Raw genomic sequence first — 25,649 nt, forward strand, 5'->3', positions numbered from 1 at the left:
CCTCCAATATGTGAGCTTGTGACATTTGGCAGCAAAATATGTAAATAAAATTGATTTAGATGTTGTTAATGTGCTAGAAAATAAGGCTGTATATCAAACCCAAAGACCCATGATGATGAATATGTGTAGATGATAGGTTTACACTTAACAGAAGTTTGCTTAACAGAAGCCTGACTGTAATTTTTATCATCCATCCTCTCGAATACAGCTCTCCTCCTCATTACTTTTATGATGTGGATTCATCATTTCCACCAGCCTTTCCTCCCTTGAACTCCCCTTTGTGCTGCGGCTCCTTTTTTTCCCCTTCATCCTCCCTGCTGTCATGTTCATCGTTCATCAGCTCAACTTTTCCCCGGTCCAAACTTTTCCCTGCAGCTGTCTCCGTCTCCCAGGTTGAAACTCAGATCTGATACAGCTTCAAAGGAAAAATTCATTATGTAACAGGCTCCCCGGACGTCATCATGTATGATCTTGTGAACATGAACAGGTATTCTTCTAAACAGGAGCCGCGAGGTCCAGGACTCTCGTGGTGATGTCGGTTCCTTGAATTAAGAATAAATGTGACCACAGAGTATAGCCAGGTGAAGGCGAATGTTTGGTTTCTTATACAGTAAATGGATAGGCCTACGCATTGGGGACAGTAAAGAGCAGTGAGATTTACCTGAAAAATTTCTTGTTCAAAAATAAGAAACAACCAGTTTGTTATCAGTAGGATAAAGTAAGTGTGCTTCATTCTTTGAATGATTGGCTGAAAATCACATTTAATAACACATGCATCACAGATTAAGTCAGTCCTTATGAACTCAAATGACCTCTCTGATCCCAGGGACAACAGCAGCATGCAAGACAATGAGCCTTCTCCCCTTCTCGGACTTGGCCTCCTTCCTTTGGAGAGTGCTTCCTGTCTGATACTATCTTAGCATTAAAAAAAAAAAAAAAAATATGACAGACTCAGAACACACACGTTCAGCCCCGTCTGCAATATACAGCAATTTAAACCTTACCAGCACAACACTACTAATACAACATGCAACTGTAAATAAATTCGTTCTCTTTAAATCCAGTTGAGTGTTGTATGACACCTTGCTGCTGCCCACAGGACTGCATCACATTCCTCTCCAGCTTGCAGGTAGGTAGAAGTAGAGGAGGCAGAACTGAGGCACTCCTGCATATATACTGATATCTCCCCCTAGTGGGAAGGACTTGTCAGTACAGCCATATGTGGCTTTTTATTGGGATAACAGTTTTCAAAATGGCACTCTAAGTGAATGTACTAACACAATTTATACTGTCCACGGCTCATCTAACATAAAAGCTCCTTAAGGCCATGACGAGTGGAACAAAAAACAGATGTGCTTCACTCTAGTCTGCACAATCTATTTAATTAATTAAATGGGTATGACTGAATAAAATACAGACTCGAGTGAGCTAAGTCCTTTTTTGTTCAGCTTTTTCTAAATTTTGGATTATACAGGTCATATTTGAGAACTCCTTTAAAGGTAAAGAGAATAAGACGAAACAATAAGTTCATATCAGTTCACCTTGATGATGAATTCGTGAATCTGATTTCATGAAATCATGAATGATTTATTATTAATTAATTAAAAAAATATATTTTGATCCATCACATGAACAGTGAATTTAAATGTTTTATGTATTTTAGAGTCTATGTTTTTCCTTGGGGAATTTGAAAGGACCCAGATACATATTTAAGCATTGAAGTGAAATGTAGAGGTTCAGAACTGATCAGTTCAGTCAACACTGAAAGTCATACATCAGTGTTTTTAACAACTAGTGTCTGTAGCATGACACAATACTTGATTTACACATTTAAAGTAGGAGTGTGAGCATGTACACATGCAAGTTTGATCACTTTATATTCATGAGTTATCCACGTCTGTGACAGTCTGGTTCAGTGCAGTTGCAAGATCCATCACAACCCCAGGAGCATTTCAGCGCAGCCTTTTGATCACACATGGAGCAGTTTCATCATCTCTTGAATATTTCATCTCTTTTTCACTTGCTGGGGTCACTTGTTCGCTGATAGAAATTACAGACCACTGAGAAGTACAAATAGGAGAGGGACAGAAAGCAGCCAAAGAAAATCAGTTCAGAGAAAACAAAAATGTCCAGTCTGTCATAATTACTATAGTGTAATGTAATGACTGTAGCACAGATTCAATTAACAAAGTCACAGTGCTCACAGGACCAAAAGAGTTTTCAAGAGAGAGTATATAAGACCTGCTGCTGAAGAGGTGGAAAATTGCTGGGCGATAAATAACAAAATACATGATTTTAAACTGTTGCTAAACTGACAGTTGGAACTAACGGAAGGATTTATCAGCTTTAAATGGACAGATTGTTGCTGGAGTAATTCTGTTACAGTCATTAAATCTGTATAGGCCTTGGCCTAAGTCCACAATAAAAAGTTAAATGGTAAAGAAGTTAAGTAACTGGGGGAGTGTTAAGTGAAGAGTCCAAAGATTATTTTGACGGAAAATTAACTAATAATAATAACTTTCAAAACCATTAATGCATTTTTAAATACTTCCTGTCTGATTGTTGGCCCCTCATGTCAGCGTCATAGTGTCTGAGTCTTGTCTTCATGTTTGTATCTGTCCTTAATGTGCATTGAACAAAAGAAAAAAGCCAAATAAAGAGTATATTTTTAGGTTTATTTCTGATCTATGTTTTAATCTCTATGACATTCATACAAACTAACATGACATCTAAAGGTACCTTTTAAAAACAACAAATCTTCTCAAAATAAGAGGTTCATTTTCTGTAGGAGTGATAAAACATGAATAATATGTTGCTTTAAATGGTTGATAGGGTGTGTTCATATTGTATATCTCCCATTATTCTTTGACTTGCAGTCAGCCACGCTCCACCCTAAACATAGGAATACTGGTCATGAACTGCTGCCGCTTAATATGCGATCGTCCTCGTCAGATTGATGAGAATCACAATCCCAGGTTTTTGCATAGAAAAACACTGACATAGTTGTTGTTGCATGATCAGAGCTTGACACGTCTTTGAGATACTGTATGCCAGTGTAAAGTGTGTAAAGTGCAGAAACAGACAGAATAAGGCAGAGAGTCGGGTCTAAAACAGAACACATCTATTGCTCTAGTGAGATAAGGATGGGAAGAGATAAAGCGGTGTCGAGATAAAACAGGACAGGAAAAGAGGTAGAGAGAAATTGATAAAGGAGGGATTATGGTGAACGATGGATAACTTGAAAAGAGGGGCACATGTCAGATAAGGGCAAGGGTGAGAGAGGAGGTTAAAAAAGGAGGAAATTATCCGTTTCAGGAAATAATTACTTTCCAATCATCTGCAGGGAAGAGATAAGATAAATTACTTTATCCTTCTATCTAAATGCTCACACAGAGCTCCATTTACCTTTGCTGCATCTCCACTGCTAACGGAACAGCATTTTGAAACTCTTAAACCAAAAGCCTCCCTGAGTCTCCAAAGATCAAAGCTGGTCATTACTTTAGTAACTACTGGAAAAGTTAAGACTCTTTTCAAAACACATACTTTTCTGAAACAGCATTCCTCACTCGAAGCTCACACTGATTGTCAGTCTCTTCCTTCAGTCCATCATTACACAGACTGTAGTTATGTTCATGTATCGCCACGTCTTACGATTCTTCTCTGCATGTCTCTGGCAAACATCCATCAGCTACTTGGTCAACGCAGGATAAACTCTCTTTGTCCTTTTCCTTGGTTTTTCTTCCCTCATCTTCCTCCAAGCTGCAGCTGGTATTTGAGACCTCTCTATTCTCATTCACTGCCTCAGTCACTGAAGTGTCTTCTGTCGTTTCTCCCTTGAAGAGCTCTTTCTCATCCTTACCTGTAACTGTATGCTCATTGTCCTGCTCCCCTGTGTCTGATTCCCCAGACTCCCCTGCTTCCTCTGATAAAGAGTACATCTTTCTGGAAATCTCTCCTGCACCTGATGTGGCTTCATTGCTGCACCAGTGGCGTTTCTGGAGCAAGCCAAAGTCAGTGATATCTTTGGGGAAGTTCCTCCTCTGGTTTGACTTTTCAGTGGGGCTTTCATCAGAGACCAGGGACAAGAGTCCATTGGGTAGACCATTAGAAGCCTCAGGCGGCCTGGGCGAAGCTGTAGAACTGCCCTTGAGGATGGAAGTGGTGATCTTGAATCTGTTAAGTTTGCTTTTTACCTGGCTGCTGTGAGGGCAGGGAGAAACCTTGAGTGAGGAATTTGGGTAAGCAAGACTGGACTCTACTGAGCTGCCACTGGCCTTTGGCCCCTGTAGGGTAGGCTTCCCTGTCTTCATCATGCCCATCACTTCGTAACGAAAACTGGAGATATCTTGTTTCAGCTCCTGAGACAGCAAAGCAAAGAGTAAGCTCCCCTGATAAATTAACTGATGCTTTTCATTTAACTGTTGGTCCCATCAGTCCCAGTGGCTGGTATCTGCGGAGCACTCCACAGGGTAATGATTAAATTTCGACTCAGTCAATACTAAGTGGATAAAGTGTAATTTATAAAATGATGACACACCACTTTCTTTTTCTCACAAAGCATATAAGAACATTTAAACATGGCATTTATTTTAAAGCAATTACATGTCCTGGAAGATCCAAACCATGGCTGACAAATAATGTGTCTCGAAAAGCCAAGAGTCTACACGGCTAAATGATGGTTGAGTTACAATTTTTTGTGTACAGCAGCTTTACGTCTTTCTCCCTGTAGAACCTGAACCTACCTTGAAGTTCTCTTCAGTTAGGCCTTCCTCGGTCTTGGCATCTCTGATCATTGCGGCCACATAACGTTTCACCAAGTTCCTCAGCACCTCCTGCAAAAGAAAAAAAAAAAGTCTTTCAAACACAATAACATCTTCCAATATTGAATGAACATGTCGTTTCAATACAAAACTCACAGTCAATCAGCCAGGAAAAGGATGACAAACACATATGCACAAAAGAATACACATTTTAAGTAACAACTCCAAGAAGAAGTACGACAATAACCCCCTGCAGATGTGGACAAATAGGAAATCTTCTACAGGGAGTGGTGATGAACATCCCACTGAGTGTAATTGTTAGGCCCATTGTATGAGACATCACATAAGCATTCTACTGACAGATTGAAATTGAAAGTGGAGGAAGGAAGTCGAACAGCAGAATGTGTGATCTGTCACACATATGCACACGCACACGCACACACACACACACACACACACACACAAATACACACAGACACTCACTGAAGATGGATAATCTTTTTCAGCTTGCTTTGGAAGTGAAAACATTTACCTGATACTGATGGTTTATCCTCAGATTCTCTGCTGCTCGCCTCTGAACAGACATCAGATGCCAAAGAGAGTTAGAATGACAGGTGGAGATAAAGACATTTCATTTTTCCTTACATAACTTTGCCGTCTGTGGGTCTTACAACACATGGCCCCTGTGAGTTGCAACAGTAAAGACTTCTGCTCTCATTCATTCTTTGACTTACGAGTGTTTGACAATCCAACTTACTCCAAGAGATCCAAAGGTTTCAGGGCGCTTGGAGTTTGTCCTCTTGCACACTTGCTTCTTAATCCAACACATGAGGTACCAGGATGACTTGGGGCTGGGGATGATGTTGAAGGGGGCCGGTAGAGTGGCCCCTTCTTCAAAGTAACTCATCCACAGCTTCGTCCTGGCAAATTTCCACTCAATGTCTGCATGATCCTGAAATCAAGATTAGGGAGCATTTGAAAAGCATGTTTGTTTTTGCATTATCTATTTCTCACACACGTGTTTGCAGTATGTTTGTTTCTGTGCTCACAGCAATGTGCTGGTAGGAGTTGTTCATCATGGCTATGAGCATGTTGAGAAGCACCACCAGCGAAATGATGTTGTAGGTGCCGAACATGGTGGCGCCAACAAACTCAGTGAACTGATGGTCTGCATCCACGTTGGTCACGTACAAGCTGATTAGACCAAAGATGGACCAGAAGAGAGACTGCAGCGTCTCAAACAACCTGCGAGGGGAAAGATAAATATTGTGTATTGCCATTGTTGGGTGAACATTTTATCAACTGAAGGAAAGCGAAAGTGGAAAGAATTCTATTACCCTTGTGTTGATGAAATCCTGCTAAAACATCAGCCTCTCTTAGCAACAAAACTTTTTCTCACACATTTTGCAACCAGTGAAAGTAATACACACAGACACACAACTCTCTCTTTCTTTGCCACTCAATTTCACAACATCACACATCTACACTACGCACGCAAGCAAGTTTATATTCGTGTGAACTCACGTGGAGAAGGCGTTATTCTGCTCCACACATCGGATGCCTTTGCATTTTCCCTTCTCATCTGAAGCCTTGGTCTCATAGTAAAAGTACAGTTGGTTCAGCCCGTTAGCAAAGGCCAGTAGGACCTGGAAAATCAGTGTGTGCAGAGCAGATGCAATCATTTAAGCCAATCCATGTATTTCTGTCATATTTACTGTGCCACACTTCATGTTTATGTTCCCGCACGTGTGCAAACGTTAGTTGTGTTTACCAGGCAGTAGATGAAGAGGAACTTCAGGATGTCCAGCAGCATTCTCCCAAGGGAAATCTGCAGCGGCCCCAGATGAGAGTTGGCTGTGAACAGCGAGATCAGGCGCAGGGAACTGAAAATGTTCGCTATGGCAAACACTGCCTCGGCTACTAGTGTTGGGTGCCACATTTCCCACTGGTTTCTTGGTTTACTGCCACTGTACTGAATGGGGGAAAGACAAAGGAACAGGTAAAGTAAGAACACACTACACATGATAATTCTAATGCTATTCATAGATAACCAGTTACCTTTGTGTAGGCTACAATCTTGAGCGAGATGGTGGCCAGGTATAGAGAGTTCATGACAAAGTCCATCAGGTTCCACCAGTCATGGACATAGTCTTGGAAACCACCATCCCACATTTGCTTGATCTCAGCCCAGATGAATCCTAGAAATACAGAGACTGATAAATATCCCTATGGACATGGACAGTACTTGTTTCTGTTTGTTAAAATAGTATATTTATTTTGGGCATACAGGGCAGTGGATGATCATTTTCTGCATAGACAGCTTTAGGTGAGTGGGAGTTCAAGCTTGGATGGGCATGAAACTCCCCTGACTGAATCAACACTACAAAAGATCAGAAACTGCAACATAAAATTTCTGGTTATTTCATTAACAAGACTACGAGTTTGCAGCTCTGTCAGGCTGAATTTAGACACAGTGTTGCTTTGAATTTCATGTCAGTAAGCTCAAATATTTTTGACACTAATTTGAGCCCCTAAAAGTGATCTGTATTTGCTACATCTCTGATTTGCACCTCTAATTCGTCTTCTCCGTAGCAACAGCAACTGAGGCTCATGGGTATCATAGTAATTAGAGCCATTTGCTACACCACTCTGATAAAAAAAACATGATCTTTCAGCCAAGATGAGTTGAATCGATTCAACTCTTCTTGGATAACCACGACCTGGATGACTGAGAATCCTCACAGGCGTGATGTTTTTGAAGTGAAGCTTGGTAATCTGACTACAAATTAACTTTAAATACTGGGAGATGAGTTGAACATTTCTCCTCCTTGACCATGGTGTTATTTTTGTACATGAGGACACCCGCAATCAATGCCCAGTCCACACGGCCTTTACTCACCCAGCACCCAGGGCAGGATCATCCACTCCACAGTGGTTGGTGCGGGGCCCTGCCTATCCTGCCTGTCCTGCTCTGTGGTGACAATGTGCTGGGAGGCGAGGAGCAGCAGGAATAGAAAGGTAAGGTAGGACGCCGTGTGGCAGATGAACTTGATGAACGGCTTACGAATGAAGAGGCCATAGCGACTCTTTGGAGCAATGAGATAGCAGAGAGCAAACATGGGGTAGAGGAGGCCGATGAAGACACAGGTGAAGAACTTCCCTGCCCAGTGACGCCGCCTCCAGCCTGGGAACTCATCGTACCACCGGGATGCCAACAGCTGCTGGCAGTTTGGCTGAGCTACAAACTTCAAGAAATAGGAGAAGAGAGGGGAGAGATTTTGCTTTTCATCTGTTTGATCTACAGATATAAAAATGACTCAGAAGAACTTCTCATACAATAATCTAAGGTACGATTGCACAACGTAAGCCCACTGTGAGACAGCATCCTCAGCCTGAGGCTATTTAGTGATTTTACAAAGAACATAATGCCCTTGTGACCACATGCCAGAAGTAACACCTGCAGCAAGATCCAGTTCAGAGCACAGAAACGGGTGAGTAGGATTTGTTGTGGGTGTCAAATATTGAAGAGTAATCATTGACACACGAGAATATATTAGAAGGAATTCAGGTGGATGGAAAAGGAAGCCTTACACAAGCAGCAAGGTCAGTGCAAATTTACTAGTTTTTTTATTTTTTTTTAATTTCTTGAGATAATATCACAATTCCCCTCCCCTGAGATACCTGAATATGATTGGAACTTCATCTAGAGCAGACAACGACTAAAACGGACTAAAAACTACATCAGCGGCTTCTGGTGATGATCTATATGTATCTTTCGGTTTAGGTTTCATTCTTGTAACTAAAAAAAAACCATCTCATTCTTTAACTGTATAAATGAATTTAACAGCATCCACATGCAAACACACTTACACAGACACACACAGTGTTGTGAAATATCACGTCGAGCCTCTATATCAGAGTCAAAGTGTCGACCGGCACCGGTGGGTGCCAATTCACCAACTCTGCAGACTCGTTACCATGGGAACCAGAGATTCCTATGTGCGTTGGGGACTGGAGTAGAATGGCTTATATTTCCATAGTTAAACTACAAAATCATTCCCAAAACTTGAGAGGAAATAACGGGAAGGAACACAGGGGATGGATTTCATGGACGAGTGGAGAAGAAGAGGAATACCTTTTCCAAATGAGAGCGAGAGAGAAACAGCAGTAAGATAATAGGGATGATCAATGATACGGCTTCAGCTGTATCATTTGATGATGATGGAAGAATAAAGGGGAAAGGGAAAGAGAGAATGAGCCTCATTACAGACAAAATGGCTAACCTCATTACACTGCACACAAAGTCTGAAGCAGACCCATGGGTGCAGGCTAGGTCTTGTAATGAAGTACTTTAGCCCAGAAAATGATAAAAGTAAAGAATAAAAAAAAACACATGAGCTGTTTTTTTAAACTCTGCAGCAGCTATAGATAGAACTGTTCTGTCCATTTAAAGAAAGCTTTGATCATTTTATCATAACTGTTCTGTCTCACAGGTGCATGGACTTTTGTGGGCTCAGATGAGTGGTCCATTCACAGACAAAAAGGTTTATTGTTAGCTTACACCATCTTGTCAGCAAATTATTTTTAATTAATGACAGTAAACAAGAGGTACTTGAGCAGCCTAATGTCTTCCCTCAATCAACATGATGCATTAAAAACTGACAGTGATGCTAATGAAGTCACAAATTAAGATAATTAACATTATAATTAGGAAATGTATCCATGCAAATATACTTGTCCAAAATCTAATCAGACTATTTTGAGATGATTTTATTTTACAGAAAGACAGAGCAGATTTTAGTCGGTTCCAAGTCAGTGAAATCTTTCCATCAAACAGCTGGTGACATGCAGTGTCATCTTTAAGATAATGTGCAGTAGGTTAGAATGAGCGAGAAAAAACAGCTTAGCAATTTCCAAGAAGAAAAAGTAGTAATTTCACTTAAACTGGCCTCAGTGGCAGAAGAAACTGAGTGAGGATAATTTTCCTGGATCAATTCTTTCATTTAATTTCTTATCTAATTAATTATACTTCCCTATCCTAAAACCTCTTATCCAGCCCTTTGTGCTGGGGGACAAAGTCCAAACATGTCATGACACCCCTTTGTCTGTGACAATCCCTTACAATACTCAGCAGTAGCAAAGTGTCATTTCTGACTCAAACAGAATCCCTCAAGGTCTCAAGTCCAGTTGGGAAAGTGTCTCTCTACCTTTCCTGCCTCTCTCCACTGTCAACTGTCCAAAAATGCCAGGAAAGTGCTCATCAGTGAGTCCACTCTGTAGTTCTGTGAAGACATGTTCCCCTGCAGCTTTACCAACATAAAAGGTCTGCTGAAACTCTTCTCCTCCACTTTCACAGACACACACTGACAAGTACACAGCTTACAGCTGGTTATGTTTTTGGGGCTTTTTTCTTTGGTAAGTGTTGAGAAACAGAAACAGATGAACATGAAGCCCGTAATTTATTCCAAGACCATAAACTGATGATTTCAAATATATTTCAAAGGAACATTGCAACATTTGTGGTCAAATGTTGTAAGATCATCTATCTGATCATGATTTGCTTTTTTAATCTGTGGTGTTATTCTTACATCGTATACTCATAGAAAGATGGTTATAAAAAGTTTTCCTTCACAGTCGTCCTCATATGTTTCAAGTTAATAAGAATGAGTCTACAAAGCTTAAGTCCACACACGTGCTTAAACCTCTGCATGATGTACACGAACTTCCAGATGACAGAACAAGATTTCTGCATCAACCCACACACTGACGATCACACTTTGTGTCGCCTGTCTGTCACCTTTAATCTCACGCTTATAAAAACAGGGTGTTGATAGACTTTACGTGGCATCATCAAACAGCACAAGCATGAAAGCTGGTGCTGAAAATGTCCACTAAAAAGGTGTGCCTGAAAAAGTGTACATGTATAAAATAAACTGTGTAACAGGTGGTGTCATAGCTTTCGCTTCTTTTAAGAAAGGTTGAACATTTGAAGGCTGAATATTGCTGAACATCGGAGACTCACTTGTGAAGACAGATAATATTTGCAGTGAATTGCTGAAACAACTGAGTGCTAATGGTCCTTCACTACATAACACTTATTCCTGTTAGTGCAATTTCATTTCCATTTAATGGAGACATTTAAAACTTCTCAAATACTGAGCTGCAGTTTTTATGAGACATCACAAGGGGGCAACGTCAAACTACAGCATGTAAAATTGATAGGTTTCCCTTGGCGCCTCTAAAAATTTCAAATATTAAAGAGACAGTCTGCTTTTGCTCTCACTGCGAATCTTCAACGTACTCACCTACATTTTTGCAAGTGTATCATTACAAATGAGGGTAATCCAGTGTTGGAGGCCTCAGGGTGGCAGAGGGGATAATCGGCACTTTAATGTGTATGTGTTACTGATCATATTTATCTGATTTGACCTCCCGCTGCATCAAAGCACAGGAGGCGCTGTTAGCTAAGCTCTTTAGAAGGGAGGCCCGTGGAGATTTCTCTTCAGACCATTTTAAATTGCTTTTCTAAACCCAGCAGCAGAAAAGCCGAAAAAGACACGCAGATGCAAGGATAAATATGAAAACATAAATGAGAGAGTACAGACACATACTACCCGCTTAAGAGGGTTAAGAGGAGAACTGTCCTGCATTTTGTTCAGTTGAGGGTCAAAAACAGGCCCCTCCTGACTCACTGGAACACTCATCAATAGCCAGATCTATTAAAAAAAAAAAAAATCACACATTCAGGCTGTGTGTCACGCCAATTATAAGAGCTAGAGTGTTTGTCTGCAAAACTGCTGAAAGAGATGAGTGGTTATCACACCACAGACAAAATGCCCTGAACATAATAAGTGCTCTCTGCAAAAACAGTCAAACGAGGCTTTCCAGTCCAACTAAGTGTCCACTTAACCCTCAGTGTCTCGCAGGGGGCAGAACCCTGTCTGGTTTAAAGATCCTCTGTCACAAGCAAAAAGCAATCCCTATTACCACCTCTCTATGTGTGTCTGTGTATGTCCAATTACACTCAACAGATGTCATTTTCCCTTCTCAGGAGACGGCAGTAATAGATGTTGTTATATCACCACTGCTTCACTGAGCTTAACATTTTCCCTTGCAAATTCTCATTTAAATGCGCAGCAATTCCACGGTCAAAATCTTTAATGCTGTATAATATTTCACGCATTTCATGTTTCCTTTCTAAAAATTAATGAATAGTTCACGATAGAAAAATCCCACAAAATACCACTATCAATAACTGTTCTTGTTAATGGAATATTGTCTTATGTGATTGAACTTATATAAAATCCTGTTTCACACACTACTGCACCTCTGCACATAGTAAAAAACAGTAGCTTCACATCTGCATTACTACAGACTCTGCAAACAAACAATAAATCCAGTCTGCTCTGTCTAATGTAGATTATATCTCCAAACGCTGTAAGATTGTTTAGCTTTTTCCAATTGAAATCAGCTTCTTCCATGGATTTGCTACAGATGAGGGTTTAAGTTTTGTAACAAGATAGAATAAGACAGGCTGCCTCACAATAACGGAAAAAAAAAACCCAACAACTTGATTATAGAACATACTTGAAACTAGTTTGGAAACAGGAAAAGCAAGTTTAAAAAAGCTTTTGCTTCAATAACAGATTTTTCATTCTTTTATTTTTTTGGAAAATATGACTTTATGGACTCACACACACCAACAGATTGAGCATTTTCAGCAGAATAACTTTAACTTGGGACATTTATTATTTTAAAAGGGCAGCTGGGTGGACTGTTGCCCACATCATGAGACACCGTCCTCCACCAAAGTCCTGGTGCGATCACAGGGTGTTAAAGATTGGACGCAGGAGAAGGGCATGTTGGACCATCAGCTGGATAACTTTAACTCTCCTGGGGAGATGAGCAGCGAGTAGGGATGTTTGTTTACAGTGTGTGCAAAGATTTACCGCCAACAACGGAGAGGTTGAGTAAGATAACAGGGGACTGTCCATCATCATGTCCACCTGTGCACTTGCATTACTCCCAGTTGTTCTTTTGTGACTCAGCATGGTCATCTGCCAACCTGTGTCTCCATGTGAAAAATTGGATGGATGAAAGAGGAAACTGCAGCATCACAAATCAAGACTCCTACAAAAGTTCATCTATTCTGACAACCAGGCAGAGCTCCCTGCAAAAGACAGCTGAATGAAATATAAGTCCCTCCTGGGAGTAATGTGTCTGCTTCCTCATCATTTCTGCTTCACCTTTATATTCAGTGGAACAAGTGTGTGGTATAATATCTATTTAACCCTTTTCTGCTTGTCTGAGGAAGACTTCAGCGTTTCCATAACATGGCAATTAAAACCAGGCTTCCCACATCCTCCATTAAGCCCAGAAAAAAACAGCTCATACATTAGGTATAGGATTTTCCTATTCATCCACAGCCTAAAACACATCTTCTATTACTCAGCAGTTACAATTATCATATAATTGACTGTCTGAGTATGCCGCCTAATTTTGAAGAGGAAATAATATATTTGCTACATAATTTAAAGACAACTCTCTATTAATCATATAAGGTACTGAAAGTTTATATACAATTGATGACATACTTTATAGTAATTACAATGTATCTAAATTAGCTATTTGCATACTAATAGTTCATGGCTCTGCCCACTGGGAAGGTGTTTATCAAACACCAGAAACAAAAGCATGAAATCAGTGGACTGGAATGTGCATATTGTTTTCAAATGATCAGGTTTGTACCATTACCCTCATAATTATTTATATATGGATATATGGATATATAAACTGGATATATAAACTGGATTGTGAAAGTAAGCAGTGCTTAATTACCAAATGTTTTCCCTGTTCATTAAAACCTATGCGCTGCACATGTTCTGCATTAAACATTACAACCATTATACAGCATGTATGTTTAAGTGTTAAATTCCTATAACACGTTATTGTCAGTGACATAATGATTGACTTGACTTGAACCGAAAGAATGATCACAATTTTATGTAGCTGTCTACATGTCATTAAAAAAAAAAAAAAAAAAGCAGCAAACACCCTAAATCTAGAGCTACAGCTACAATCTTAACAAGGAATCAAGTATTAACTTGCAGCTGTAACACTTTGGAAATGGAATTCAAGCTTCCCTCTGCCTATCTGTCATCTTTGTGAGCTGCCAAAGTGAAAACTGAAAGATAGCACCTAAACCAGCATCTGGCAACATTAGAAAAGAACCTCAAGCTAATCTAACATCATTACACTGGCTCATATTGGCTGGCAGTGACACCTATGGGAAGATAAAATATTGGAGTAGCAAAAACTTGCATGTGGCATTGAAATCTAACGACAAGCTGTATAGTAGATAATGTAGCATACAACACCAGAGGGAAGGGAAAAAGAATACTAGAATACTTGCTTAGGTGAAAGAGGATGATATTCTCTGCTTACTTCCTGTTTCTGCAGCCTCCAAAATAACCCCCAAAGTTGATAAATCCTCAGTATTAACTTTATGTACTAATACTAACTTTATGCTTACCTCTTTTTGGTGGTACTTGATAGCTAGTTTGAGTCTCGCCAGGTCATTGTTGCCCTCCTCCTCCAATAAGTTGATATCGTCTCTGTAGTTGAGGATCATCTCCAGCTCTCTGGAGCTCCTTGTCTGGTCGAGGAGGTCCTTGGCAAATTGTTTACACTGCTGAGACAGCTCCTCATACTCTGATTTGAACTCATTCTCCACCTGAAAGACACAGGTGGAGTGTATACGCCGCATAAACATCAAGAGCCCTGGAAGAACCTGGCAGCTGAAATGTAAATCAGTATATCAGGGAGATTCACAGAGTACAGGTATGTGTAGAAAGTGGTGTTTCTAAATCAGACCTTGCCTCTGGCTATTTTGTGTCTCGAAGCTTCAAACTTGTTTACAGATATTTATTGAAACTACCACCTCTATTATATCTGGTAGTGAGGGTGGGTTATCTGTTTGAATTTTCATAGTTGAGCCTGGTATATATATATTTTTTTAATCAAATGAGAAGATTAATTGTTTTTATTAACACTTGCCAAATAAATTGACAAACCACTGAATGTCACATTATGGTATCGTGAAAGGGCACATAGAGGTTAATCAATGCAACATACAGATAATATGTCAGCGCTTTAATATCAAATCATGATGTTGCACCTCCACTATTAGCTGGCTCTCTCGTGCTCACCTTGCTGAGCTCCTGCAGCTCCCAGCTGAGCCTGAACGCAGTGAGGAAGGGGTCCTCGCTGGAGAGCGCTATCAGCGAGGGACTCGACAGCGCTTTGTAGATGTTGAGGCGTGAGCGCGAGTGCCGCAGGCTGTCCACGTCTGAACTAGACACACACTCCACACAGTTACATCGCACCTGCAACATCAAACAAAGAGTGGACAATGAAGCTTTCCAGTGTTTAGTAATAGCAATACATGCTGTATCTATTATGCCATCTAAGTACAGTATGATGCCTGGCCGTATTATTTAGATGTTTCAAGCTCACTGTGTGAATTTATGAACTTATAAATTATGAGCATACTTCCAATAATTAAATAATGAATTAATAATTCATAAATAAAGACCTATGTATGACCTACTATATAACTAGGATGTTGTATGCCGCATGAAAACACAGTATATGACTGATAATACAGTGAAACGCTGATGTTTTAGGCTTATAAAATAATTTCAAATCCCTGCTGCACTTAGACCAAGCTTTTGTTTATTTCCTGAATAGTTGTTGACATTTTGGAGATATAGGGTTTTAAGCTGACGATAACAAGAAAATGCAAACACAATATATACCACAAATTAGTGATGTATGATTTTCCCACCTCATGTGGCTGCGGCATCGAAACGCCTTTCTGCACCAGGAGCTTGATAATTTCATAGTTGTTGGTGTGTGCAGCAAGTATGATGGGAGTGATGTCAGGGGTGAAGTCGGAAAACTGCTTGTCCAATAAGATTGGAGGAACCTATCAGGGGAAATGAGAGGTGAAAAGCTTTAATCACACATATACTGTCTATTGAATGCTCTCGAAACACCACATTTGGCCTTGGCTTTATAGACCTTGAGTCTTTTCTTCCCTTCACTCAGGTTTAAATGACATGATCAGAGGACAGTAGACGTAATTGGTTTGGTTGAGCACAGAGCCTGAAATATCTTCACATTACAGTGAAGTTCATAGGTCTTTACAATGGTGTTAAATGGAACAGGCAGGATCAAGGAAACAGTTGTTAAGGCCAGTGAGAAATTATGAAATTTGCAGACAAAATGCCATCCCTATCAAGACTGCCGCAAAGGGTATGGGCCACAGTGTAGTTAAAAGCATCAGTATTTCACACATTTCACAGGGAATCATTATGCCCAGAAAGAAACTCATTCCACCTAGGCCTCTTATCACATACTCCAGCTAAGCCCTTTTGGTATTCCCATGTCATTCAGCGGGAAGACACGGCTGCAGGCTGCAGGGGAGTAAACTGGCCCTTTTCGCTTCTTTTAATTGAAAGCCTATTATCTGATTCTGTGGTGAGGGAGCGAGGGAGGAGAGGAGAGGAGAGAAGAGCATGGTCAGAGGGGGACTGAAGGAAAAACGTGATAGGTAAGGGCCTATTAAACAACAAGATGCAGAGGGAGGACAGATAGGATAGTGAGAGAGGATAACAAAAGACATGAGAGCTAAAGACATGAGAGCAGTGGCTTGAAAGAACAGGCGCTCTCCATACTGTAAATATACAATCAGGGAATTTGAGAGAAAAAGAATTTGAAGCTTGTGTAACAGATACTGTAAATGAGTTGAAAACCTTAATTTAAGCCCAAGAGTCTTGGCTTTGTAGGGCAGTATAAGCTACACTTCATAAGGACACATATATTAAAATTGCCATACTTCCTAATTGGTATTTGTTCTGAACAAAAATCCCTTGGAGCTAAAAAAGAAAAAAGGAAAAAAATAATCACCAAAGTCATTAAGATTCATCCACTGGAGACTATGAATATCTGTACAAAATTTCATGGTAATTCATACAATAGTTTGATAGCTGTCAATTGACATGTTTTAGTCTGGCTCAAAGTGGTGGACTGACTGACCAATCGACAGACAGACTGACATTGCCATCTACAAAACCGTGGTTCTAGCAAGCTAAGGACACCTCAGTGGTTGGGTGTGTTTTGACAATGTTAATATAATTCATTCACAATTAAAAAAAAAACAAAACAACAAATTCCTAAAAGACATAGACGACAGATGTGAATGGACAAGTCACATTTTAGGTTGTTTTAAAAATGATTCTTTTTGAAGTAGTCTATTATAAGTAGAAACAGAAATAGTATCAGTGAAACTCTGTCATCACTACTCTCCAAGGAACAAAATATGAGGAATTGTTATCTAGGGGACTGCTTCACTTTCTCAAAAAATATTTCATCATCTATATTGCACTCCAAAGTCATTTTATCATGTGGACATTAGTTACTGGCGTAGTTTACTCTCAGAGCAGTCACAGTGCAACAGCACCTCCAAAACGTGGCACAAAGCAATGTCTGAGAGTCGTCATATTTCGCAGAGGAGGGTGATCTAATAAGCTATATACTGTGTTCTCCACGTGGGAGGAGGAGGGACATCAAATACTCTACATCAAACAGCCTTGGCCTGTGCCCAAGCATGGAGCAGGCGGAGTGCAGGCTGGTAGATGTGAAGTTATGATAATAGTGTAGAAAAGAAATGAAATTATAGCCCACTTCTCCGTGTAATGCACATTTGTTACTCATATTAGAATGAGGCATCCACCATCAGCATATGGATTAAAAATGCAACATTAGCATCTGCTGGGTGTTCGACTTCACAGTGCGCTTTTGCCTTTGTGTTCACTGTGCTCTTTTTTTAAGCCTCCCGACTGGCTTTCACCTGTCACCATACAACATCACAAACACCACGATAAAGCTGGTATAAAATGGGACACTGTGCCGTTTTCTTTTTCAATGACACTGCGGAAAATCAGCGGAGGTCTTTGTGGATTCACTGCAGGCATGATAATGCTTATTTTACATCATGCTCTGTGTCATATGTGGGAAGAAGAGGGACTCCCTTACATAACTGTCTTTATGTGCACAGGGTATGTAGGTTGCACAGTAACCCAAAACCAATGAGCAAAATCTGGACTATGAAAAGACCGACAGAAAAAACAACAACAAAAGCACCCGAAGGCTGTTTTAATTGAGAAACTGTGAGCTCCAGTGTTTGTGCCACCAACAGATGCATATCTGTACTCAGAGGATAAATCATGAAGCTGTTTAAAATGCTGATATCCAAGGCACTGGTGGAAAACAAATAAGCCACAACACTTGCGAGATTATTACAAACACATCATAGAGACAGGCTGCAAAATAGGAAGACAAATACACACAATTCCAGCAAAGCATCTAATGAATCTACTTATTAATAAATCTCATAGACGACACTGGCAACAGACAGACTGCACTTTTCTCAGACAGCCTTTTAATATAATCAATGAGCTTCTCTTGGGGAGATTTGGTAGTGCTAGAGTGATCTATTTTCACAATCAGCTCATGTGATGGGAAGAAGCACTATCTCACAAAGGCATTAAGGTAAAGAGGAAATGTAGCAGCTGATAGATGTCACAGCTGAAGGGTTTGGACAGCAAATTTTTGGCCTTTGCATCTAAGCGCCTCCACCACATCCATTTAACAAACAAGCCTGAGGTGTCTCTTGTGCTTGTGCTCTCTTTTGTTCCCTAATGCGCTCTTCCTTTTCCCCTTTTTTTTCCCCACTATTTCACTTGATTTTATCAAAGCCAAATACACAGTTTCCAACAAGACGCAACAGGAAGAGCAATAACATCTCCCCGGCAGTTGATCGATGAAGCTAAAAACATTTGCTCTTTTGTGGCTTATGGTGCATTACTGCTGATAGGGAGAGGAAAGGAAGAAAGTATGTGAAGTATTTATGTGTGTGTGTGTGTGTGTTCCAATGTGTACAGTACATGTGTGGCAGGAACAAGTAAACAAACAGAAAACTCTCCGTCAGTGGAGAGCATAGAATAGAAATTAAATAGACTATTTGTTTTTGATAACTAATTCAAGCAATAAACAGGTAGTTCTCATGAGCAGGAGGAGGGGGTTTGTTTACAAACAACTGAGGCTAATCTGAATCCTTTCAAGATTAAAAAAATGTAAAAGATGTTCATTGGAAGTTAGCTTGTGATAAACAATACATGTGGTGTGAGTTGGGCATCAGTGCATCTGTACAATGTCATATTCTGTTGGATGAAAGAAGGTTATTGTACTTTTTGCAAACAAAACTGGCACAGATTGCTTCAGACAGAAAGGGGAACACAGTGTATTTTAATAACAAAAAAAATAAAAAAATAAACAAAAATAAACTGTTACTAAAAGTACCAAGATATGATCATATAATTTGACTGCAGGAACAAGCGAAAAAAAAAATGCATTTCTTTTGGGGTAAAAATAAATGTCAGCCATCCTAATTTCTCTCCTAGTATTCCCCCAGCCCTGTCAACAGCTCACTGTCTGTGCACTGACGCATTCCAACTTCATGAATAATGCACTCTTAATTTGAAACTACTTCAATTACCCACAGTCCCCTCCTCACCTGCATGCCGCCGCTAGGCTTCTTATGATTTAGCAGCAGCTCCACAGCTCCCACCACTTCCTTGCGGATAGCATGCAGCAAGGCATCGCCGACGTAAACACTGAAGCTCAGCAAGAGTTCAATGATTTCAAGGTTCTCGTTCTCAATGGCAATCAGCAGAGCCGTGCGGCCGAGAGGGTCGATGCAGTTGATGTTGATCTTGAAGTAGATCTCTGCCTCCTGATGAAACAAGGTTGTGATTTAAAGTCAGAGTTTGTTTTAAGAGCTACACTGGGATTTGGTTTAAAAGAATAACATCAATTAGAAGGGAAAATACCCATTGACACAGAAATACACATCGATTTTTGGAAGGAAACTTAGATATGACAGAACAACTTAAAGCATTTCAGCTCTGTTGCTTTGTTTACAACACTGATGACTACATTCTGATAACCTGCCTATCTTACCAGTGGAATGCCACCAGTTTTACACATCACGGTGCGCTTATGGTGCTGATGGGGAGCTCTGACAGTACTGCATATGAGAGGAGAGCTGTATAAAGCCAAGAGGGAGTCGTGTAAGATCTGATAAACTGTCTCGAAAGATGTCTCTGGAGACAGTGGGGCTGAAGACTACAAGTTTGAAAATGATTAAAATCTAGGGGTGTGGATCCCTTCCTGCCCCCATCTCTGCTTGAGGCAGTCAGTTCAAGTTATGATCACCGCTACAAGCATAACACACCTGAATCTCCGATTGACCTGTCAGCAGCTGCATTGTGGGTAATGTAGTCACCAGATTTTGACAAGGAAGGAAAATGTATGAAATCAGTAAGATGATATTTCTGGTTCTGCTGCATCAATTTTGATCTTTTTTTTTCTTAACTTTCCAACATGTACACCATCCATATCGGAATGAAATGCTAACTCGCTGGAGTGCTCTTTTAAGTAGTAGCTCTGACAAGCATATCTAGCATTAGTTGGCACATGTCAAAACAATGCCTTCTTCAGTTGTGTCTAGGGAAAAAAAAGGCAAGAGGCAACTCTGGAATATTATTTGCAGCAGTGATAATTTTTTTCTTTTTTTCATTATTTTGGATACCATAGGTACTGTGATACTACCAAACACCTGGTCTCTAGCAATATTCTGTGTCTTCTGAAAGTCTGACATTTGTCAGGGTATGTGAAGGCCCCAGATGTTATTGGAAATGAATAGAGGATCATCACGACTGCACATGTTACCCATAAATCTTCTAATCTTTTTTAGATGAATCCAATTAGATTAATGATTTACTATCCATCCATTTTCAGTTTCAGTAGCTGTATTCATTCATCCAGTCACCAATCAAATTAGCCATTCTTCCATGAATTTATACTCGTATACACACACACACACCTCCAGAGCCTGTTTGACACTAGCATAGTCCCCCTTCTCCACAGCTCCGAGGTAGGCTTTCTCCAAAGGCGACAGCTCCGACTCGGCCCGCACAATTCTCAGCGGGATACGGTCCCGGTATGAGGAGCTGTCAGTTCGCCGATAGTAAAGCTGTGACATCTCCCTGGGCTTCAGCTTACCAGCACCCTGCTAACACTTCTACAGCTGCTGCCAGACAGGGGGAGTTCACACTAGAAGAGACAGGGACAAAGGTGTGAGAGGAAGAAGGCACTTGTTGTTGGCGGTTGTGACTTTCGCAAGTAAGACAAGATCATAAAGAGAGGGAGTGAAGAAGGGAACAGAGGTGAAAGGATTATATAGACAGAAAGAGACGAAGCAGATACATTCATAACATGATTTACTTATTCAAGCATCACCTAATGTTAACCCTTTACCTATATTTTCATAGAATGCCTATAGGTGGACCTGCAACCTTTAAAACTGGAAGAAAGTCTGCTAAAATGTATGTTTACTGCAGATATGTCCCATAAACTGACACTTTTTGGTCACTTTTTTGCAGTGAGATGCATTTTCTAGTGACTTTAATTGCATGTTTTTTTGGATCATGCCATACAATTTTTCAAAATTGTATGCATTGCATCTTTTGGACGAACACAATATGCAACAAATCTTGAAAAGTGTTAAACTCTAAAAAACTAAACCAGAAAAATAGAAGGAAAGTTGTCAGTGGTTGCTCCTGCTCAACCTCTTTCACCAAAGACACATCATGATACACAACATCAGGCTTGCGGTTTTGGAGCTGAAATGGGTGGTAAGATTTTTAATTCTTGAGCTACTAATAGCTTTGTAACTCAGTGTCATTGGTGATGCTTGCCAATTGATTAACAGCAGCTGACTTAGTGGTTACCTCGTACATGAAGATTATGATGTTCAGTTTCTGCTGAAACTGTTACAGAGAGATACTGATTCAATTGTATGATCATCCTGGAGGCATTTTATGCAGCTTCACAATGCACATGTGTAAAACTGTGCACATGTGCATTGTGCCCTAAGCTCTGTTTCCTAAAATAGCATATCTAAAGGCATAGTTCAGTGTTACGGGAAATATGCTTATTTACTTCCTTGCTGAGAAGCAGATGAGAGATTGATGCCATTCTCATGTCTGCATGGTAAATATGAATTAAGAGCCAGTATGGGTTAGCTTAGCTTGGCACAAAGAGACCAGAAACAGAGGGAAAACTGTTTACCTGGCTCTACTGAAAGGAAACTAAACCTTTAACATGTTTCATCTTGTTAGTTCAATCTGTATAAAACTGAAGTATAAAAATGACACCCTGTGGTTTTGAAGAGGTTCGTAACTCCCTGGAGTCTCCTCTGCTTGCCACTTCAACTTCATGGGGTTTGCAGACTTCAGAAACAGATAGTCAGGCACATAAATGGACTGCATTTAGTCTTTTTTTTTGCCATGAATTTAGCAAATTGGATAACAGCTTGTTAATTAGAGAGATTGAGGGGGGCTGGTAGGTTGACTTCTTTTTTTCCATACAGATATGAGAGTGGCAACACTAACTTTTCATTTAAGTCTCAGTAAGAAAGCAAATAAACATATTTCTCAAAATGACAAACTATTCCTTTAATTAAATGACTAGAATGCAGGTGTGCAAGATGGCTTAAATGCAGACAATAACTCCAAAGAGGGGATTATAAATAAGCAACAATTGACTGTTAGCTGGTTTTCCTTAATTTACTTTCAAATGATGTCACCTGTCAGCTCCCCTTACAGTAAAGTTGCCACCTTACTGCTGTAGAGAGGCTCTCCATGAAAGAAAAGAACTTCAAAATTCATCATAAAAAGAAAGATTTGCTCCACTGAGAACTTTTTCCTTGCAGAGAGCCCTTTTTGTAGCAGGTTTTCACACCTCATTTAAGATCCTTGGCATTAGTTTGATATTGCTATGGCCCTTTGTGGAACAATTTCACTTTGAATCAAAAATACCTCTGAACTGGCCACATGGGGACCCTGTAGTTGCTGCTACTGAATAACTTCAATCTTGAGAGGGTGGAGTAAAAATCATGCACTATGGAGAGAAAGTACATGCAATACAATAAGGAAGACTCAGGAATTGATACTGAAATTGATTTAAAAAAAATTAAATGATTGAAATGTACTTAAATATTTTGATATGTCAATTTTAAATAATTCAAAAAATAATCAAAAAGACATGAAGCATGTTTTCCAGATTTAGCTGTGGTCTCAGTAGTGTAATTCGCTTTTACGTGTGACTTAGTCGTGATCCTGGGAGTCATTGTTCCTCTGAGGGATATAGAGGTTTATAAAGGAGTGTGTTAGTGCCCTTTTTTTTTCTTACAGATGCCAAATCAGGTGAAGTCACACACTATCACATGCGTGATGTCACCTTAGCCAGATATATATATATTTTTTTTTGCTCTGTTCTGTGCTTATATTGTTCTTGAGTCGTTCTAATTTGGAAAACAACAACCACACACACATTTAGTGGATTGTAAACTTGGAACAGAAATTGCTATAAAATACAGCACCTATTAAGTAAGGCTACCCACCAAGCAGAAAGACCAGTGTGGGAGGATTTGTGGATGGTCTGCTGAAAGCTGTGTGTGCTATTACTGAAACACACATTCACACTCAGCCTTCTGTGCACAGGGCTCTTTCTTCTAGGAATCACCATTCCCTCGAATCAATACATGATTTGGAAATAAAGAAATCTGCTCTGCTTTGTTACACAAACAGCGCAGCACCACACAGGTGCGGTGGCAGGCAATATGTTGAGCAAAATGTATTTTATTTTGAAAGTTGTATTGATTAGACAACACACACTGCAAAGACGAGCCTTCCAGCAGACCATGCAGCACGGTTAGAAGAAGGAGAAGCCTGCCCTGTGCTTGCACTGACAGTTAAACAATCATAAAATTGTCAGCGTTCACCAATCAACAGACAACAGGTCTGTGTAAATTGGCACACAGTGCCATTTGTGGTGGATGGCGCCTGTATAAACTCAGGGGTGAGCTGACATTTTTATTTTTGTGTTTGCCAGCGAGAAATGTTCCGGGGAACAGCATGGATAAAAATAACAACGGATGTGAAGATGAGAAAGGACTCTTGTTTGTACCTACTGGGGTCCTTCGTCGGTCACAAGCTGAGGGACCCCAAGGGCGAACAGTTACATCTTTTATCTTTACAGTCTACTCATCTGCAGCACGAAAAGCCTTTTTTTCCATGCTAGAGGGGAAAAAAAGTGAAATTTTAAGTACAGTGGAGCAAATAACTAACCTTTGGGATGCTGGGCATTGGAACTTCGCTCAGGGAGTTCAGTGTTCTTCCTTTTGAAAAATATCCCGAGACCACATGAGAACTAATAAAACAAAAAGCACAAAGCTTTAAAAAATCATTCGCCAAAACTTCTTGAATTTAACATCCCCCACATGTGAAAACTGCAGTGTGGATCTGCATGAAGAGGGTCTTCATGCTTGTTAATGTGTTTTTGCCTTGTGATGCCAGTCCGTCTTTCTCTTGGTTTTTAGTCTAGTCTGCATTCTCCCTTTTCATTTTTTGGAGACTTGACAGTACTCCTCCTGTAGATCCAGCTTCGGTCAGTTTTGATCACGACTTCCATCCGGTCTTATTTGGGGAAAAAACGCAGAGCGGCTCACACCGCATTCAGCTCACCGCGTAAAAAATCCTGGAACGAAAATAAGCGGCAGCGAAGTTTCCTCGGTGGATTGCACCTGATTCCGCAACGTGTCTAGTTTTCCCCAGGGTGTATTTTCACCGATGTTCTTGCCCACTCGACTTATCCACCTGTTGGAGGTTACTGAGCGAAAAAGCAGCGCCTCCAGAAATAAATGCAGCGCAGCCAGATGCCTGGCAGGAGGTCTGCGGAGCGCTGCTGCAGATTGGTCGTGCGCATTTGGAAACGCATTGAACGCCGTGCACTGCAAGAGGGGAAACAGTCGTTTAAACAAGAAACATAATTACATAATTCCAGTTTCCCAACCAGCTTTACTTGTCCCAGGAATAACACACAGCGCGTTGTGAGCGCATCACAAACGACTTGAGCTTTTTGATTTGCTCTGAAAACCAGTGAAGTAAATTTTTTTAAATTATCATCTGTCTGCGTCGTTTCAAATCACAGACGTTTAAAGAAGATGGTCATCTAGTGAAAAAAGAACAACACAAGACCGGGAATACGTTAAAGACAAATTAACTGTAGGATATTCATTAGGTTTCTCAAGCTTATTTGAAGCCTTAAGAATCTGCCAACGTTTTATGACATGAAAGAACAGGTTTGACTCTCTGCAGCTCTTCCAAACAGCCCAACATCTGCCATGAACCATATCATGGTATGGAATGGGATGACATTATGTGGCTATTGTCACGTTACATGTCATGAGAGAAACCCTATGTAGGCCTTGTGTTTAGAACTTAATGGCACGTAAATCAAGTCCACTGTATTATGAATGCCCGTTTATGTGAGGCATACTGAATATGGAAGACGCTGGAGGAGGAAAGCTCCCTTCCAGTCTGACTTGTTTATCAGTGGACTGGACACACTGCACACACTTAGTGCTGGTGTCAAGTTGCATATCATATGTCCCACACTAATTTCTTCCAGCAGCTTATCAGCTCACTGATCATAGTTCGAAACATAACTCTCTCTCCCTCTTTCTTCCTCTCTCTGTTTGGCTGACTTATAGGCCTGTTGACGTTGTAAATTCTTCCTAATAGTGTGTAATGCTGTTGAATATCCAGTGACATGTTTATAGAGTCTCTAGGCCAGACTCATTCCTTGCGTCTGCCTGTGTGCGCGTGTGTGTATGTTTGTGTGCGAGTTTATGTTGGCAGA

General features: G+C 40.3%; 1 protein-coding gene across 4 annotated transcripts; it reads right to left on the reverse strand.

Moving 5' to 3' along the window:
- Positions 1-2,661: 2,661 nt before the first annotated feature.
- LOC121190866 (short transient receptor potential channel 4-like) lies at positions 2,662-24,595 on the reverse strand. 4 transcript variants are annotated; one of them, XM_041051887.1, is made up of 16 exons: positions 24,077-24,595; positions 22,766-22,847; positions 20,770-20,999; positions 19,399-19,617; positions 15,607-15,747; positions 14,969-15,145; positions 14,293-14,493; positions 7,660-8,005; positions 6,819-6,958; positions 6,532-6,732; positions 6,285-6,406; positions 5,810-6,005; positions 5,518-5,712; positions 5,293-5,334; positions 4,743-4,832; positions 2,662-4,358 (listed from the first exon to the last, which is right to left on the reverse strand). In XM_041051887.1, the coding sequence occupies exons 3-16, from the start codon at positions 20,926-20,928 to the stop codon at positions 3,648-3,650; spliced, it is 2,940 nt and encodes a 979-aa protein (XP_040907821.1). In that variant the 5' UTR covers positions 20,929-20,999; positions 22,766-22,847; positions 24,077-24,595; the 3' UTR covers positions 2,662-3,647. The 4 variants fall into 4 exon arrangements, with proteins under 4 accessions (XP_040907821.1, XP_040907820.1, XP_040907823.1 ...); XM_041051886.1 differs by lacking the exon at positions 22,766-22,847; XM_041051889.1 differs by lacking the exons at positions 20,770-20,999; positions 22,766-22,847.
- Positions 24,596-25,649: the final 1,054 nt, after the last annotated feature.

This window comes from Toxotes jaculatrix, chromosome 12 (assembly GCF_017976425.1).
Source record: "Toxotes jaculatrix isolate fToxJac2 chromosome 12, fToxJac2.pri, whole genome shotgun sequence".
Lineage (NCBI taxonomy): Eukaryota > Metazoa > Chordata > Actinopteri > Toxotidae > Toxotes > Toxotes jaculatrix.

What these genes read in the sequence shown, in the direction of transcription:
- LOC121190866 (XM_041051886.1), bottom strand. Translation starts at nt 20,928, where the DNA reads ATGTCACAGCTTTACTATCGGCGAACTGACAGCTCCTCATACCGGGAC. An exon ending in AGCCTAGCGGCGGCATGCAG is followed by an intron (nt 15,748 to 19,398) that starts GTGAGGAGGGGA and finishes TTCCCCTGATAG; the next exon opens with GTTCCTCCAATCTTATTGGA. An exon ending in CAGAATAACGCCTTCTCCAC is followed by an intron (nt 6,006 to 6,284) that starts GTGAGTTCACAC and finishes TTCCCCTCGCAG; the next exon opens with GTTGTTTGAGACGCTGCAGT.